The sequence below is a fragment of the Sinocyclocheilus rhinocerous genome, unplaced genomic scaffold, assembly GCF_001515625.1.
Source record: "Sinocyclocheilus rhinocerous isolate Xijiao unplaced genomic scaffold, SAMN03320098_v1.1 scaffold605, whole genome shotgun sequence".
NCBI lineage: Eukaryota > Metazoa > Chordata > Actinopteri > Cypriniformes > Cyprinidae > Sinocyclocheilus > Sinocyclocheilus rhinocerous.
Genome location: NW_015661612.1, coordinates 1942855 through 1960633, shown reverse-complemented (window position 1 = coordinate 1960633; position 17779 = coordinate 1942855). Strand labels below are relative to the sequence as shown.

General features: G+C 37.6%; 3 protein-coding genes across 3 annotated transcripts; all 3 read right to left on the bottom strand.

Annotated features, from left to right (window-relative positions):
• Positions 1 to 2018: 2018 nt before the first annotated feature.
• LOC107726500 (potassium voltage-gated channel subfamily F member 1-like) lies at positions 2019 to 4956 on the bottom strand. Its single transcript, XM_016536109.1, has 2 exons — positions 4864 to 4956; positions 2019 to 4017 (listed from the first exon to the last, which is right to left on the bottom strand). Exon 2 carries the CDS (start codon positions 4010 to 4012, stop codon positions 2534 to 2536), a length of 1479 nt encoding a protein of 492 aa, XP_016391595.1. The 5' UTR covers positions 4013 to 4017; positions 4864 to 4956; the 3' UTR covers positions 2019 to 2533.
• A 1009-nt stretch (positions 4957 to 5965) lies between these two features.
• LOC107726501 (potassium voltage-gated channel subfamily F member 1-like) lies at positions 5966 to 7384 on the bottom strand. Its single transcript, XM_016536110.1, has one exon. The coding sequence runs from the start codon at positions 7382 to 7384 to the stop codon at positions 5966 to 5968; it is 1419 nt and encodes a 472-aa protein (XP_016391596.1).
• Positions 7385 to 8496: 1112 nt separating this feature from the next.
• LOC107726498 (dynein regulatory complex protein 1-like) lies at positions 8497 to 13755 on the bottom strand. The gene is given in 17 exon segments (XM_016536108.1): positions 8497 to 8531; positions 8620 to 8722; positions 8821 to 8850; positions 8852 to 8953; positions 9036 to 9127; positions 9221 to 9316; positions 9644 to 9733; positions 10619 to 10955; positions 11036 to 11170; positions 11813 to 11952; positions 12067 to 12189; positions 12310 to 12393; positions 12572 to 12709; positions 12798 to 12981; positions 13089 to 13201; positions 13390 to 13477; positions 13625 to 13755. Coding segments are annotated over 17 exon segments (1992 nt in total). The 3' UTR covers positions 8497 to 8525.
• Positions 13756 to 17779: the final 4024 nt, after the last annotated feature.

The following is a 17779-nucleotide window of genomic DNA, read 5'->3' as shown; positions in this document are numbered from 1 at the left end:
ACATTTACATGTTGCTAAGGCCAAAGCACATTCAAATATTGTTTGAAAATATTTTAAATTTGAAAGTATATCTTTTTGATATCAATTTTTAGAGTGTTAGATGTATAAACCTGAACAGAAACATTTTCATTTCAATTCAGATTTATTCCTATAGCACTTTTCACAATAAACAGTTAATATGTTAACTTTGACTGCTCTACAAAAACACTTTATGTAAAAGCCTTTTTCGTTTCTCTCAGATTTTCTGCTGACGTCCTACCACTCTTTTGTGACCCCTCAGTCCCCCTATTTTTAAAGCCCCTGATTTAAACAACAAAGATTAAACCCATAAAAGGTGAATAGGCCTATTATTTTTTGCTTTTCAGACTTTTCTCTCTCATTTTCTTTCCTTATCTTCCCACCATCAGTAAAGGTCAGTTTTGATCACTGTGATTATTCTTCTCTAGATTTAACCACAGTACTGAAGTGTGGCGAGCGCTTATGTAAATTCCTTTTGTGAAGAAATAGCTTTATTCTAAAAGAAAAAGGGGGGCTTCTACAGTACTTTTAAGTATCAATTGTGCACATGTGCTTTTTCTCCATTTTCTCCTCTGAAAATTACTCTTGATGTGAAGGAAGATCTCTTTCGTCCTGTCATTCATTTAAATCACAGCACCTGCTTTTGCCTATTGGTACTTTCTGCAAGTTTAAACAGTCATATTTATTTTCATTAGATTCCAGTTATTCACATTCTATCCACCTCAGCACACGGTTTCACATAAGATTTCATATACTATGGAAAATTATTAGCTCACACCTGTTTGTCTCTTGAAATGTAATGCTTATACTCCCACAAGGTCAAGCAGTGACCTCTGAAAAACAGACAATTTGTAAGAAACTGGCAACGTAGCTTGTGTGCAATGGCTGATTTTACCTCCTAGAACTCCTAGAGGGGAAACTTATATTTAGAAGCTGAAAAGCAGTAGGCTTTGTGATTCCGAAATGTGTCTGATGTGGAGGGGGGCTGACTATGTTCTCTGGTTACAATGTAGTGTGTGTAACTCAATACTGATCCATGTGCAATTCAGATTTTGGACGCCGTCAGCTGCATGGAGCATGTGCTTCCCTCTTAGCTGGACAACAACATGATGGTGTGAGAGTTATAGAGGTGCATTTTGCTGTTATTTATGTTGTAGACACTGATATGTGGCCTGTATTCCCTATTTTAGCCGTACTGTGTTGTGTGATTCTGATTTAGCTGTGCTGGTGGGGTCAGTGATTACTGGCTATTAGCACCGGCTGCTCTTTTGTCCACCCACATGCCAGATCTAAGCCATAAGTGTCCAGCCATCAGTAGACCTACACACACAAACACAAAGATCTTTCCATGTGGGCACAAACACATTCATTGCATTAATTCACTCAGACAGAATGAATAACACCCACACACAAACACACCCACATCCATGTCCATCCATGTCTTTCAGCAGCCAACTAATGAATGTCTCACACCCGAGGGACGCTCAAAGCACTGCGGCAAAATTCAAACCCTCAATACATCATTCAAACTCCCACAGAGGGGGATGGTGGTTCACATTGTTGTTTAATGGGCAGGTGAGATAAAAAATTAAAAAAAACTAGGGAGAGAAAAAGTACAGGTAAATGTGTACAGGACAAGATCAGAGTGAACTGTTTAAATAATCTGATGTATCTGAAGCACCAAATTGTAATCGCTACAAGGTTTTAGACATCAACTGGCATATCATAGCATGCACATTCAGTCACCAGAGCAAAAACACACATATTGTTTGCTGGTTTTGTTTTACAGTTTAGAACTACTGCTATTGCTCAATCTACATAGTAATAATAATAATAAATTAAACAATCAGTTGCTGTTGTTTAATGCCAAATGGCTACAGAAAGGAGAGAGGAGAAATGTTTAATGTGGAAAGAAAAGTAAAACAGACAAACAGTCACATTATTTTGAAGATCATTGAAAAATATATGATGTTACAAAACTGTATACAAATTAGGTTGTGATTGAGAGTACTCTAATTCCATTATAAAGTCAAGTGATTTTTCTTCCTTCAGGCTTGTTCAGTGAAGAGACCAGTCAGATATTCTCATTACTGTAAAATGTCTTCAGAGACAATGAGTCTTGAAGCCTTTGATGTGTGTAAAATTTAAATGATTGATTTCAAATTATTTTGTTTTGAATAAATTTTACTTACAATTATGATCAACCCTTTTAAATTTACTTCTCTATTGCTTTACTTTAATGTTCCTTGATAAATTGTTGTTCTGAGTTGCATTGACCCTAGTAACCCATTTTATTTAAATATTTTTCTGAAAAGAGACTTGGGGGTGTATAAACTTTATATACTTATAGTTACTATGTAGGCATATTAAAAAAGGTGATTAAAACAAGAGACATTTTATATGTTAAAAGCTTCAATTTTGATTACTGACATGAAAAGATTTATTGACTGTTGAGCAGGGGATTAGAGTTACATCAACTGCATATTTAAATAGATAGATAGATAGATAGATGTTCTTAGTTGTTCTTGCATTTATGGGCAGGTTGACCTTTGGACACATTTGCTGTATCACCAAGTAACGGGATATACGTGTCACTCTGTGACGCGCTCACACTCTCAGCAGCGCTATCCCAGACTGACCTGCTGCCAGCCGAAGCCGTTCCTTCAGCCTCCGGGCACTCCTGCTCTTCCTCTTTCGCGCGTAACGCCATGAGTTCGATCTCATGCTTGGCAGCGGTTTCAATCACACGCTGCTTACTGTAAACAATGACGAAGTTGTTAATAATCGGATGGATTGGCAACGCGATAGCTATTACGCCACACAGAAAACTGACAGCGGCGTTGCACCTGCCCAGCGTTGTTTTAGGATAGATATCCCCATAACCCACAGTGGTCATAGTAATGATAGCCCACCAGAAGGACTGTGGGATGCTGGTGAACATGGTCTCAGGGTGGCTCTGCTCCAATGTGTACCCCAGTGCAGAGAACAAGAAAATCCCCACGCTCATGTACATGAGCAGCAGACCCAGCTCTTTCAAGCTGCTTTTGAGCGCGAATGTAAGAGTTTGCAGACCTGATGAGTGGCGCGCGAGTTTAAAGATGCGCGCAATGCGCATGATGCGTAACGCTTGCACTGCCTGCTGGACGTTAGCGAGCTCCATCACAGCAGTGCCCAAATGCGTTAGAATCAGCAATACGTAAAAAGGCATGATAGCTAGAAAGTCTATTATATTCATGAAGGAAAACGCAAAGCGCAATTGGTTCGAAGAGAACAAGAAACGCAAAACGTATTCCACTGTGAACCAGATGATACAAGCCGTCTCGATGGACACAAGGGTCGGGTGTTCCACGAGGTTACCCTCGGCATCTTCCACTTGGAGCTCCGGGATGGTGCCCACACACATGACCACAGAGGAGAGCAGGATGAACGCGAACGACACTACTGCAATTACGCGCGCGGCTAAAGATGACTCGGGTTTCTCCATGAGATTCCACAGGAACGCTTGGCACCTCTGACCTCTAGTGACCGTCGCATCATCCTCTAGGTCGTCCAGGATGGTCTTGACCTTCTCTGCTATTTCCGCCAGCTCGGTTTGCACCTCATTTAAACTACTTATACAGCATTCGTCCAGATACTCCGCGTCGATCCCCCAATAGTCCATCTCTCTCGTGAAGCGCATGGGACAGATTCCTCGCTTCATATGAATCTTTCCGTAGCAATACAGCTCTAGGATGCATTTGAACGCCTCTGGGTCTCTGTCGAAGTAAAACTCTTGCTTTGAGTCGTCATAGTCATCACAGAGCGCGCAGAGATCTTCTTGTGTGGAATCCGTGGCTCGGTTCACCAGTTCCGCCAAACGTGTCTCGGGATATCGGTTCAGCACGTCCCCGTAGAGAATGTGCTTGACACCACCGATATTCACAGCAATCTCCGTTTCCTCACTCGCCTCTGAGCCGTTACAGTCTGCGTAACGAGTCCTCGGGAACTCCCACATGTCAACTGATACAACCCAGATTTTTAAACAAAAACAAAATAATAATCATTTTTAATCTAGAGGACCATATAGGTTATAAAAAGCAACATGCCCATGACTAGTAGCTAGATAAATATAATAGGAGAGACCGGGGCTAGAAACTGCCACATATTTTCAGACTGTGATTTTTTATTTTTATTTTTGAAAATCTGCTTCCATCTTTTTTGCCGAAAAAAGAGGAAGTTCCTTGAACATATGCAGACCTTTTATGACAACATTTGCCACCAGAAGGGCACAATGGAGTAAGTTGTCACAATGAAAACTGCTAGTGTAAATTCTGGGGAAACAAAAATGTAAAAGGATACTTTATATTAGATCATTGTTTGGACAAAAATATTTTAAGAAATATGTTGTGTAAATTTATAACATTTAAAATGTATGTGACAACCCGATATGACATGTGAAAATAGCCTACTTTTTCCTGAGAGCAGATTATACAGACCAGATATTAACATTTTAATAAAAAAAATAATTTAAAGAGGGTTTTGATTTTGGCACCAACATACAAACCACTGCAAGGACTAGTTACTGAGATACAGCCCGTGACAACTTCCCCATGTGACAACTAGGCTATAGTCCCGGTTTCCCCTTTTCTATTTGTACATTAGCAAGAAAGAGGACAAAACTCGTTTTGCTTACTTTAAAATGAAATACGTTTTATTAAAAATACTGAAATATATTTTTTACTTAAGGATTCAATACATTATTCAAATATATTTAAAACATTAAGTCGTGTTCGCATTAATAAAGTGGATCGCTCCACGTTAATGTTCTAATGTTAATGGTCAATTGTGATTAAAAAAAAAACTTACATATGTTTGGATCAAAACCTGAGAAGAAAGTCTTAAAAAGCTTCTGACTTCAGCTGCATGATGTCCGTGTGTAGAGCAGAACAAATCCTAAAGAGCGCAACATGAGTAAAGACGGGTGACAGGAACAGAACTAAGGTGTGTGTGATACTAGTCAAAACTGAATAGTTGATATCTCAAAGACGGATCCCCATAGAAGTCAATGGCAAAAATTAAATTTTAATGGAAAAGATACTAGTATCTAAAAAATAGGTACTAGTACCATGAAAATAGATACTAGTACGGCTTATAGATTAAATGTTACAACGGCTTTCCATAGTGTGTGTGCGTGCGCGTAGGGATGGAGCAGGCGTGATGGGAGGGGTGGAGAGCCATAATTTATGTTTTCGGATTGAAGGACCAGGAACAGGCTGCAACTCGTGCAGTCATAAAACATATAGGCTACTCTCTTATCGTGGTTATAATTGATAGGGGTGCATTTAAAAATATACACTTACGACATCTCATGGTTCTTACAATTTCTTAAACTTTTTTTTTACACGCGTACAGTTTTTATATTATTTTAATTAGAGAAATGTTTCGAATGTTAAATTCGACCAAACATAAGCTTTTCTTGTGTAAAACACTGCTTTTTCCACTCAGTACAAATAAATGCACACTAGAAAGCACTTTAGTAAGTTATGTTGAAATATCTCGCTCTAGTGTTGAAAAGTGGAAACTGCAAGGCAACAAGTTATGCCACAAGATAAAACTGTAAATACCCCGACTCGCTTTTGCAGTCCACAAGCTACTTGTATGTTTATCAGTCAATTTTTCATACAGATATTTTCTAACTATTTGAAGTGTCGACAATGTTTATTTCAACCTAATAACGTCAACATAAAATTCCAAGCAGTGTTGAAATATTATTTTTTTAGTCATACGGATTACAAATAGAGATAGCTAGATAGATGTAGTAGCCTACGAACGAACGAACGAACGCTGTTCAAGATGTTCATATTGATTGTTTTATTTCCAAAGTAGTTTATTATTTTGAAATTGATGAACCACTCTCTAGTTGTTCTTGCATTTTGTAGACAGTTGGTCTTTGGACACAGTGGCCGTATCAATAGTACGGAATATACCTGTCACTTTGTTGCGCAGTCGCACCAGTACTATCCCACACCGAGCTGCAGTCAACCGAAGCCTGTGATGGCATTTTTGCAGCCTCCGGACACTCCTGCTCTTCCTCTTTCGCGCGTAACGCCATGAGTTCGATCTCATGCTTCGCAGTGGTTTCAAGCACACGCTGCTTACTGTAAACAATGACGAAGTTGTTAATGATCAGGTGAACTGGTAACGCGATAGCTACGATGCCACACAGGACACTTGCTGCGGCGTTACACCTGCCCAGCGTTGTTTTAGGATAGATGTCTCCATAACCCACAGTGCTCATGACAGTGATAGCCCACCAGAAAGACTGTGGGATGCTGGTGAACATGGTCTCCGGGTGACTCTGCTCCACTGTGTACCCCAGTGCAGAGAACAAGAAAATCCCCACACTCATGCACGTGAACATCAGGATCAGCTCTTTCAAGCTGATTTTTAGTGCTACGGCGAGAGTTTGCAGACCTGATGAGTTGCGTGCGAGTTTGAAAATGCGCGCAATGCGCAAAATGCGCAACGCCTGCACTGCCTGTTGCACATTGGCCAGCTCCATTTGAGCAGCACCCAAAATCAACACTACGTAGAACGGCATGATAGCTAGAAAGTCTACTATATTCATGAAGGAAAACACAAAGCGCAGTTTGTTCGAAGAGGACACGAGGCGCAAAACGTATTCCACTGTGAACCAGATGATACAAGCCGTATCGATGGACTCAAGGGTCGTGTGTTCCACGAGGTTACCCTTGGCATCTTTCACTTGGAGCTCCGGGATGGTGCCCACACACATGACCACAGAGGAGAGCAGGATGAACGCGAACGACACTACTGCAATTACGCGCGCGGCTAAAGATGACTCGGGTTTCTCCATGAGATTCCACAGGAACGCTTGGCACCTCTGACCTCTAGTGACCGTCGCATCATCCTCTAGGTCGTCCAGGATGGTCTTGACCTTCTCTGCTATTTCCGCCAGCTCGGTTTGCACCTCATTTAAACTACATATACAGCATTCGTCCAGATACTCCGCGTCGATCCCCCAATAGTCCATCTCTCTCGTGAAGCGCATGGGACAGATTCCTCGCTTCATATGAATCTTTCCGTAGCAATACAGCTCTAGGATGCATTTGAAGGCCTCTGGGTCTCTGTCGAAGTAAAACTCTTGCTTTGAGTCGTCATAGTCATCACAGAGCGCGCAGAGATCATCTTGTGTGGAACCCGTGGCTCGGTTCACCAGCTCCGCCAAACGCGTCTCGGGATATCGGTTCAGCACGTCCCCGTAGAGAATGTGCTTGACACCACCGATATTCACAGCAATCTCCGTCTCCTCACTCGCCTCTGAGCCGTTACAGTCTGCGTAACGAGTCCTCGGGAACTCCCACATTTTAACTGCTAATAGAAAGTGAAAATAATAATAATATATATACATATTTTTTTTAATATTAAAAAAATCCCATGACCAATAATAAAACAACAACAACAACATGAAAACTATTATGAAATACAAAATAATTCTTGAGGCAAAAATGTAAAATAACATAGAGCTTTGGGCAAAACAATAATTAATAAACTAGATGTAGGCTATAAATATATAATATTAAAAAATCATGTGACATCTTGCTCAACATGACATTAATGAATGCTTTTGTCCTGAAAGCAAGTTCCGTAACTTTTTAGTTAAAATCGACTTTTGCTACCTTGGTTTTACTGTGTTTACACAACAGCTATAGCACCCCTCAATAATAAACGGTCAGCTGAGATAAAACTTACTTATGTTTGGACTGCAGTCTGTGAAGAAAGTTTCAAAAAGCGTGTTCTTTATCATGCCACTGAGCTGCTTTTCCATAGTTCTGTGTAAATATGCGCTAAACGGACGTCTTTGACCGTTGCACTCGCGTCTTTTGAAGTCCAATTTAAAAAACAAAAACAAATACCAAAAAAAACGCGTCTGGAGACTTTGCGTTTCCCCCCAATCCATTACCCATTCCCATCTCACTCAGTCATATAAAACATAGGGTAAGATGGGAAGATGGGGGAAATTCCTTATGATGTCTTTTTTACACTCATACGTATTTATAATTATACTGCGAATTATAAATATGAATAAGTGCAAAAATAGTTAACTAGAATTTATTACATTTATGCTTGTCGCTTGTGTCAAGAACAGTTATTACAATGAATTATTACAACCATACGTTTCCATTGAACGCCGAAATATCCCCATCTAGTGTTGAAAAGTGAAAACTGCAGTGCAGTGTCACTTGATTAAACTGCCAGACTTTTTTGCAATCCATGCACTGCTTACATGCTCAGCAATTAATGTTTAAAAAAGTATTCAGATTCTTGTGTTGAAAATGGTTTATTTCTATCCCCATAACTTAACTTGAGCTTGACATTTTCAATTGTAGTGTTGAAATGCATATTTTTCAACATATAGATTACAAATACAGATTTTTAAATGATTTTATTTTTCTGAAGTATATCACATGGGGAACTGCCTCATCCTGGTGGGCTGCATCTCCGGCTCAGCACTGGCGTATCAGGAGAAGTCAAGTTAGATGATTTGCGAATAACAGCAAAACTGAACCTTAACATCACGTGACACCCTCATACAGTCACCTTGGAGGTTGTATAAAGATGCAGCAGCTGTCTGAGCTCAGTATTCTGTTGTTGTACATTCTGTGTTTCCACCAGAAGCTCAGCCCTTTCAGTCAGTACAGTACTAAGGATAAAACATCACTGTTAATAATATAGTCCAAATCAAGGTTTTAATTTGGGTGCAGTATGGTATAATCATGGACTACAAAAATGTACACTTACTGGTACTTGTTGAGAGCTGTATCTAGAGCACTCTTGGATGACATTAGCAATGCTTTCCCAGTACGCTGCATCTTCCGAGTCATCTCTCATATCCAACCCCAAAACACTGCTCTTCTGTGAGGCCTGAACATCACTGGACATAATAACAAATAGTTGATTTTAGGAAATATGTGTGACAGCAGAAGCGTCTTGGTTTGAAATGCAAGCGCACTGACTGCGGTCTGCAGTATTGAGCAGTAAAATCTTTCAGAGCCACTAGTAGGTCATTATGATGGATAAAGTCAGAGTTGTTGGTTGTCTCCTCTTCCTAACAAAAACACAAAAGAGAAATGCAACATATTTAGTTTTGTTTCCAGAGTGGCATAGTGAGATGCTGAGCTGTGATGGGATCCACTTTTACCTGCATCTGTTCCCTCTGCTCTCGGCCATGTTGTCTGTAATTCATTAAGAACTCAACCATTTTATACACATCCTTCTCACTCTCAATCCCTATTGCCTGTGAGCATTAAAGAAAGAAGAAATCAAATTAGACATCAGTCTTTTTAGTTTTTCAGTGGTTCTCAAACTTTTTGACACCATTGCTCCCCTTCGTACAAGATAATATTTGAAGGACCTGCTATCTAAGCTAATATGTACCTCTAATACTTCTGCTGAAATAAAAAATAAACTGAAAAATAACATGTCATACTTTACATCTTTATTTTAGTGTTTCTTTAGCATTTTAATTATGTCAACACAACTAAATTTAAATAATTGAAAGACATATTGGGGGAATGTTGCTCCCGGCCCCCTTGTTGAGAACCACAGGTCTAATTGTACTTACTGAGAAAATGGCATCTAGCTTTATAAGGGACTGATCATTCTTCTCCAGATGAGACACCAGCTTCAGCAGTTTACTCTCTACGAGAAAACCCTGAGAAAGAGAAAATCAGCCTCTGATTTTGAAATGAAAAATACAATTGCTTTAAACTATTTACAGGTTTTCTGCAGGTTTTATGAGGGGAAACGACTTTTTAAGACCAAGTAAAGACAATCTAAGGAATAAATGGAAGGGAATGCAAAATGTCAGTATGTTCTCTTAATGTAAATGTATAGGCAGCACACAATGGGTTGTATTAGTTGAAAATACAGCTTCCAACCACTCTCCATTACTGTTTAAGTAATTTTACAAAAATAGCTGAAATCTTGAATACCTCTGCTCCCAACCACTAGAAATAACTTTTACTGTACTTTCTGATCACACTGCAAAAAAGTGGCATTTACTTAAAAATGTTAATGTGTCTTTAAAATGTAAAAGTGAAGTACATTTACTTGTAAAGCAAAATGACATAAGTTTTTAAATGAAGTGAGTTCATGATTAAATCAAGAAAAAGGGAAAACAAGTTTCCATTCCCCATTCACAGATATTTGTTTTTGTTTTAAGCATAAACTTGATTTTGTTCAATCTAAAACAACATTGGACTGCACTGACTTTCATAATATGGACAAAATAGTTTAAACATGGTAAAATATCTTCTTTTGAGTTCCACAGAAGAAAGTCATAAAGGTTTGGAACAACATGAGGGTAAGTAAATCCCTTTAAGGCCATAATAAGATACTTTATAATGATTTTAGCAAATGGCTGCAATATAACAAAGAGTGTAAAATTTAAGGGGGTCTGAATACTTTCCGTACCCACTGTATATACAGTATATTAACATAATTGAAGCATCATTTCAAGAAGTTTCATTTTTCAAAATTGCAATCAGTCAAAAGTATCCCTAACTGATGAATCACACAGCCACAATCACACACTCACTAATTCGTCACACAGCAGCTCCAGAATTCTCTTCACTGTTCTCCTGTTCACTCCACTACCAGTGTCGTCCAGACCCTCAGATTCCTCCACTAAATCTCCTCTTGTTTCTTCTTGCAGGGTATCTGCAGCTGCCTGTGAGGCCGTCCTGTGGGTCTTATGTTCGATCGGGCCGGAGCGCTCCATGAAGGGGAGCGGAGGAGACACCCAAGCCAGACCCAGCTGCTGCTCGTGAATGATTCTGTCTGTCTCCAGCACCCTGTGTGCCAAGGCCTTTACCTCATCTTCACTTATCAACCATAACTTCTCAAAACGCTCAGCATCGAGCGCTGCAAAGTGTCTGTGCAAAAACACAAAAACAAGGTTTGTCCAGGGACTGTCTGAATGTCTTAAGATCATGAGGTAAGTAAGTGCACTCACCTTGCTTTCTTCTGCATGTCCTTGTACTGTTGTCTGATGCGTGTGTAGTCATTTCTCAGTGATTGTTCCTCTGCTTTCGACTGCTTCTCCTGATTGGCGCATTTAGACTTTAGGTTGTTGAGAACATCTTGCATTCTGAAAAAATTCAGGTCAGTTCTGAATTTAAACTCACCAGTATTCATGACTGTTTTCCTGCAGTGGGGTGAGATTACTAATGATAACTGTATCAGCTGAAAGGCAGTGACTCTTGCTGCATTAAAATTATTGAACAAGAATGTAATGCATTAAAATAGCTTAAAACTAAAAAAGACAGATATCTTGGGTTTTACTATACTAAGTAGAATATCTTTACTAAGATTAGTTTGGAAATGTACTGCCATACACAAGTGTTTTGGTTGGTAAGATTTTTTTAATGTTTTTGAAAGAAGTCTCTTATGCGCACCCAGGCTCCATTTATTGAATCAAAAATACAGTAAAACTGTAATATTGTGAAATATTATTAAAATTTAAAATGACTGTTTTCTATTTTAATATATTTAAAAACGTCATTTATTTCTGTGATGGCAACGCTGAATTTTCAGCAGCCATTACTCCAGCCTTCAGTGCCATATGATCCTTCAGAAATAATTTTAATATGGTGCTTTGGTTATTAAGAAACATTTGTATTATTATCAATGTTGAAAACAGTACTTTTGATTAAATACAAGTATTAATGTCTTCCTGACATCAAACTTTTAACAGCAGTGTACCAAGATTAATCTGAAAAAGTTATGATACCTTATAATTTTCCTCTTCAAATGGGATTTTAAGATGGCGTTCTCTTCCTCTCTTTTCTTTAGCACCTCATATTTGTAATCAAGTTTTTCTTCATTCAGATGGCAGTTGAACTTCACCTCTTGTAACTTCTTTCTTAAATTCTGCACACACAGACAGACACAAAGGCAGATGTTTATTTGTATCTAATATAGCATTACTGTCTCTAGCATATAGTTACATGTACATACAGTTAATTAAGTCCATATCAAATTCACCTGTACTTCTGTATCCATTCTGATTTTGTCTGTGTTGTATTCTTCAGCTTTCCAAACCCTCAGCTTCTGCAGCAAGTCCTCGTGCTCCTCCAGGAGACTTAAACCCTGCATCATGTTCCTGAGCTGCAGAAAAAGATGCATCTGTTGTCAAAGTGGTTTCAGTCAAAGGTATTCACATTCAAATCGGTTTCAATCCAATGTGTGTCTTAATCCATGTGTGTGTTACTTTTTTAAGTATTGTACCTCTTTCTTGCTTCGTTCTTTCATCTGATGCCCCCATTTCTTCCTGTGTTTGGTTAGCAACGTTCTCCTCTCATCAAATGAGTTCTTTAATGTCCACAGAAAATAAATGGTATATGACAGAAAATAGTGTGCATTCATAGACATGCCATTATATATGGTGTAATTGTTCATTCCTTATTAAACCAAACATATCAAAACAATATTATGAGGGTGGAATGATAATTTGTATTTGGACTCCAGCCTGCAGGGGGCAGTACAACACCTCAATCTGCTGCAGGTCCTCTCGGTATGACTTTTTCAGACTTGAGATCTGTTCTTCCATCCTGTCAATAAGCAGGTCTATGTCTTTAGCCTGTTTTTTCAGGTCCTTCACATAGTGATCATCACTTGCCTTTAGCTCCTATACAAAAAAAAAAAAACGCTCCTATTAACTCTTGAATTGCAGTCTATATAGTTTTGCATGCATGCAGTTGCAGACTGAAGTTCACCCGCTGTAGCTCACTGATCAGTTTATTCTTGTCCGCTAAAATCTGTTCACAGAGTTGTTGCTGGCTGTTTAGAGCATCTCTTAGATCTAGTGGGGTCTGTTTCATTTTAGCATCCGTCCATTTGCGAGTGATCTCCCCAAACTTTTCCTGGCTGGACTTGGCCTCATTTTCCAGATTTTCTCTCCTTATAGGATCAAATGACACATTTTTAGTGTGAATACAAACTTTACAGAGGTACAATTTCAAAGACTTATAGTGACAGAGGGAGACTAAGTGTTTCATTGCATGTACCTCAGTCGACATGCCTCCTCTAGCTCTGTTCTCCTGTCAGACTCTCTGGAATCTACAGCTACCTGAATGTTGGTCACCAACTCTAGACCATCAGTTTGCAATTTTGCCATGTGCTGCAAAAAGAGCAGAGGAAAGTGTCCTGAAAACTTGATCTACCTTACACATTGTGCACAATATTCAATACTACAGAATTTAAAACTACAATATTTGCTTGTGTAATATTTCTTATCATAATATAATATAATATAATATAAAGGAATAAAAGCAAGATGCTAGCTATATTTAAATGCAGACGACTGACCCTTTTACTTTTCTCCACTTCCTTCTGACTTTTCCGTGTTTCTTCTTGAATATCCTCCTTTCCCTTGGAATCTTCGCCAAGATCTTGACTGCAAAAAATACAATTTGTAAGCATTTCATGGCACGTATAAAATCTCCAGAATAAGTTACTTAAAGATCTGAGAATGACACGTTTGTTGCTAACTAATGAAACAAGGTGCTCGGCTAATGTAACGTTACTCGAGATGCATGTTTACCGTGTTTTGGCCTCATTTCGTGCGGCTATGCGGAGGCGACGCGCTGTAATTCTCTCCGCTTGGTTTTTAGACTCAACAGATGGTCCAGGTTCGTCTGCCTCTTCCCCTGCAAAGGGTTCGGGTTGATTCATTTTCAGTTCGTTAATAAGCACGAGTCCAAGAAATATAACACAGTGCGATGAATGGTAGAGTATTGTTTACAATACCGTTGCTATGATACTGCGCGAGTGGCCGAAAGTTGGTTCTGCAACCACTCTGATATGTAACGTAGAGCAGTGTTTCCCAACACCTTCCCCTGGGGTGCTGTCTGTCGAGAGCAGGGGTGCCGTGTAAAAAAAAATCTAAAAATTTATTGTTTATTTGGTTGTTGTTGGTCTGACAAAGACACTGATTGTACCTGCTGTGTTGATTGTTTCTTAAAATCTCAGCTTTCCAAAGATATATGACACGTTTAACTTTTTTTCTTTTTGCGTGTGTGTTTTTACAAAGTTAACCCTCGAAGTATGTAGTGTGCCGCGGGCGGCACACTGGATGGCTAACAAATATCTGTATGACATTATATTCTGCAGTTCTTCCCTGTTGTACCGAATATCTATACTTTTCAAATTATCATATCTAAGTTAGAAATTCAAATATTGTGACAAAATTAATTTTGTAGGGTGCCACAAGTTTGTTAAAATTTCCAAAGGGTGCTGCAACTAAAAAAAGGTTGGGAAACACTGACGTAGAGAATACCATAGATCAGCAACTGCCAAACATTTAGAATTAATTGACCATTAAAATTATATTTGATTTATGAATTAATTAATATAAACATTTTGAATATATGTACATTTTTAAATATATTCTATTTTTAAATTCATTATGTACATACGTGTGTGTGTGTGTGTGTATATATATATATATATATATAGAGAGAGAGAGAGAGACAGAGAGAGATAAATAAATATTTACAGATATATGTTTGAAGTTTTATTAAATATGTTTAAATGAAGTTTGGCAAATATATTTGATGTATTTTTAATGTTTAAAAAATATTTTGGATAGAAAAATATTTATATATTTATATATATTTATGCCAAACTAAAAATATAAATATTTTTGTCATATGGGGAAAACAAGAACAAACAGTAAGAATTGCAGGGCCATAACTCACGAAAAAAGTACTACATGTCAGCAACGTCTTACCAGCAACTGTTTTTTTTAGCAGCAGTGATGTTTGTGTAACAAGCTGAATGTGGCGATAATTTAAGAAAGCTGTCTTTATGGCTTTCTCTCTGTCTCTCTTTTGATCGCAATCTCTGATTCCTGATAACTTTTGCTGATCTAGCTTGTGTCTAGCTTTATTTGTGCCCTCGACATCAGATTAAAAGACAATGCAACAGACTGTAACCTGATGTGACTCTCTATTTACAGCCACACATTCAATTCTCTTGCTCTCCAAATGAGCATTTTGCACATCCATTACAATAGAAATCTGTTTTATCAGATTGATCAGGGACTTTTTTTAGTATTAAATTGAGAGGACCGCAGACTGGCAGTGTACGGGATAAGCAGTCACACAGTCTGGGGCTAAAGTACTTGTGTTGGCATGCTAATCACCTTAGTGATTATAGTGGCTTAACGTTTAGCAAGGCGCACTTTTACTTTGCTTGACTGATCATTAGGCATTATGAGCAGAAGATACTGTACATCAATCAACCATAGTTCTCCTGTCTTTAGGTGTAACGGGCATTTATGTGTGTGCATCCATGCATGTTTTTAAGGATGTGTTTCACTTTAATAAAGGGGATTGCCAACTAGAAGATAACAGAATGACTTTTAGATCAGTGGTTTCACAACCCAATAATGGGTTGCAGGTCTGTCACAGGCAGTGGAGATAAACGACACTGAATACAAATAATACAATGCAACTATAAATCATGCATAATTTGAGGGGAGGAGAAAATGCTTTTCACATCTTAGTTGTTGTTGATGATAACAAAGGCAGCTGATTCATCCAATCAAACTTTACCGTATTTTTGGCATAAATGTATCTGTCACTCTGTAATATGGCTGATATATTAATACAATATTTCGTTGTTCCATGTTTTTGGATGATACATCACATTTCTGCTGTTGTTTATATATTTAATTATTTAATTATTTTTCTTTTCAGCCTATGAATTTTGCTTATTGTTCGGCCTATATGGTTTGTTGTAATATTAATACATTTCAGTTTGATCTTTAAGGATATTTTTGCTGACATTTTGTATGATTTGCTGATTAACAGTGTTATTTTATTATTTTCTATATATTGTTATAGTATTTATTAATATTAATATTTTATTTTAACATTATTAGTTTATTTATGTTGTTTTTAATTTTTAATTTCAATTTAGTTTATTTTTTCATTTAAGTAATTTCTGCTTTTGTCATTTTTATTTTTGAAATATGTCTATTTACCTTTATTTATAGTTTTAGTCATTTGAATATTTTACAGTTTTATCGTATACTTATATAATATTTTATTTTATTTTATTTTTATTTCAGCTTTATTTTAATTAATCATTATTTTAATTTATGATTTAGTTACCAAAACAGTACAGATATTGGATCGCCACTTGATGTAAAATCTGTATCCTAATATCCCAAAATCAGCCAAAGACCACTGCTTTAGATCTATAAAGTAAAGAAAGAGAGAGAGAGAGTAGCAGGGAAAAGGAGAAAGAGGTGAGACAAGGAAGGGATTAAACAAATTGGATTTGTTTAAAACGGACACTATTAGACAGAGAGAGGATTTCAGTTTGTATTTGTCTGTGTCTGTATCTGTATCTGTATCTATTTTCCTCTTATTTCTTTTAGGAATACTATTGAGAACCGAAGCACAAAAAGCAACACAACAGTATGACCCAACAACAGGAGAAGTTGGAGTCTCTGATGAGGAGTATGGAGGTTCTGCTGAGGGAGGTGGAGCAGCTACGTGGGCACTGTGGCCATTACAACCTGAAGCTGAGTTGCCACATCATGGAGCTTTGCCTGGAGAACAGAATACTGACTGACAAATACAACACTCTTAACAAGGAGCTGCAGGAGGCCTTGGAGACCATCGAGGACCTCCAAGACACCAAATACGCTTTGGATACCAAAGAAAGGCAAGCTGAGAAGCTCAACAGACAGCTCTGATGAAACTGTAGACAGCAGCAACCAGAGCCACACTTTTTACACTTTTCAGGGTAATCAACATACGAATGGCTTACTCATAGTCTCATATTAAAATGAGATACGACTAAAGATTTTAACATCCAAAAAATGACACGCATGAGTTTTTACCTGAAATCTCCTCTTATGAAATGTTATAGGCACCTAAACAATGCATCCTGTTTATCCAAGTTCATCGTCCCTATACGTGGTACATTTTGTATGATTTGCTGATTAACAGTGTTATTTTATTATTTTCTATATATTGTTATAGTATTTATTAATATTAATATTTTATTTTTACATTATTAGTTTATGTTGTTTTTAATTTTTAATTTCAATTTAGTTTATTTTTTCATTTAAGTAATTTCTGCTTTTGTCATTTTTATTTTTGAAATATGTCTATTTACCTTTATTTATAGTTTTAGTCATTTGAATATTTTACAGTTTTATCGTATACTTATATAATATTTTATTTTATTTTATTTTTATTTCAGCTTTATTTTAATTAATCATTATTTTAATTTATGATTTAGTTACCAAAACAGTACAGATATTGGATCGCCACTTGATGTAAAATCTGTATCCTAATATCCCAAAATCAGCCAAAGACCACTGCTTTAGATCTATAAAGTAAAGAAAGAGAGAGAGAGAGTAGCAGGGAAAAGGAGAAAGAGGTGAGACAAGGAAGGGATTAAACAAATTGGATTTGTTTAAAACGGACACTATTAGACAGAGAGAGGATTTCAGTTTGTATTTGTCTGTGTCTGTATCTGTATCTGTATCTATTTTCCTCTTATTTCTTTTAGGAATACTATTGAGAACCGAAGCACAAAAAGCAACACAACAGTATGACCCAACAACAGGAGAAGTTGGAGTCTCTGATTAGGAGTATGGAGGTTCTGCTGAGGGAGGTGGAGCAGCTACGTGGGCACTGTGGCCATTACAACCTGAAGCTGAGTTGCCACATCATGG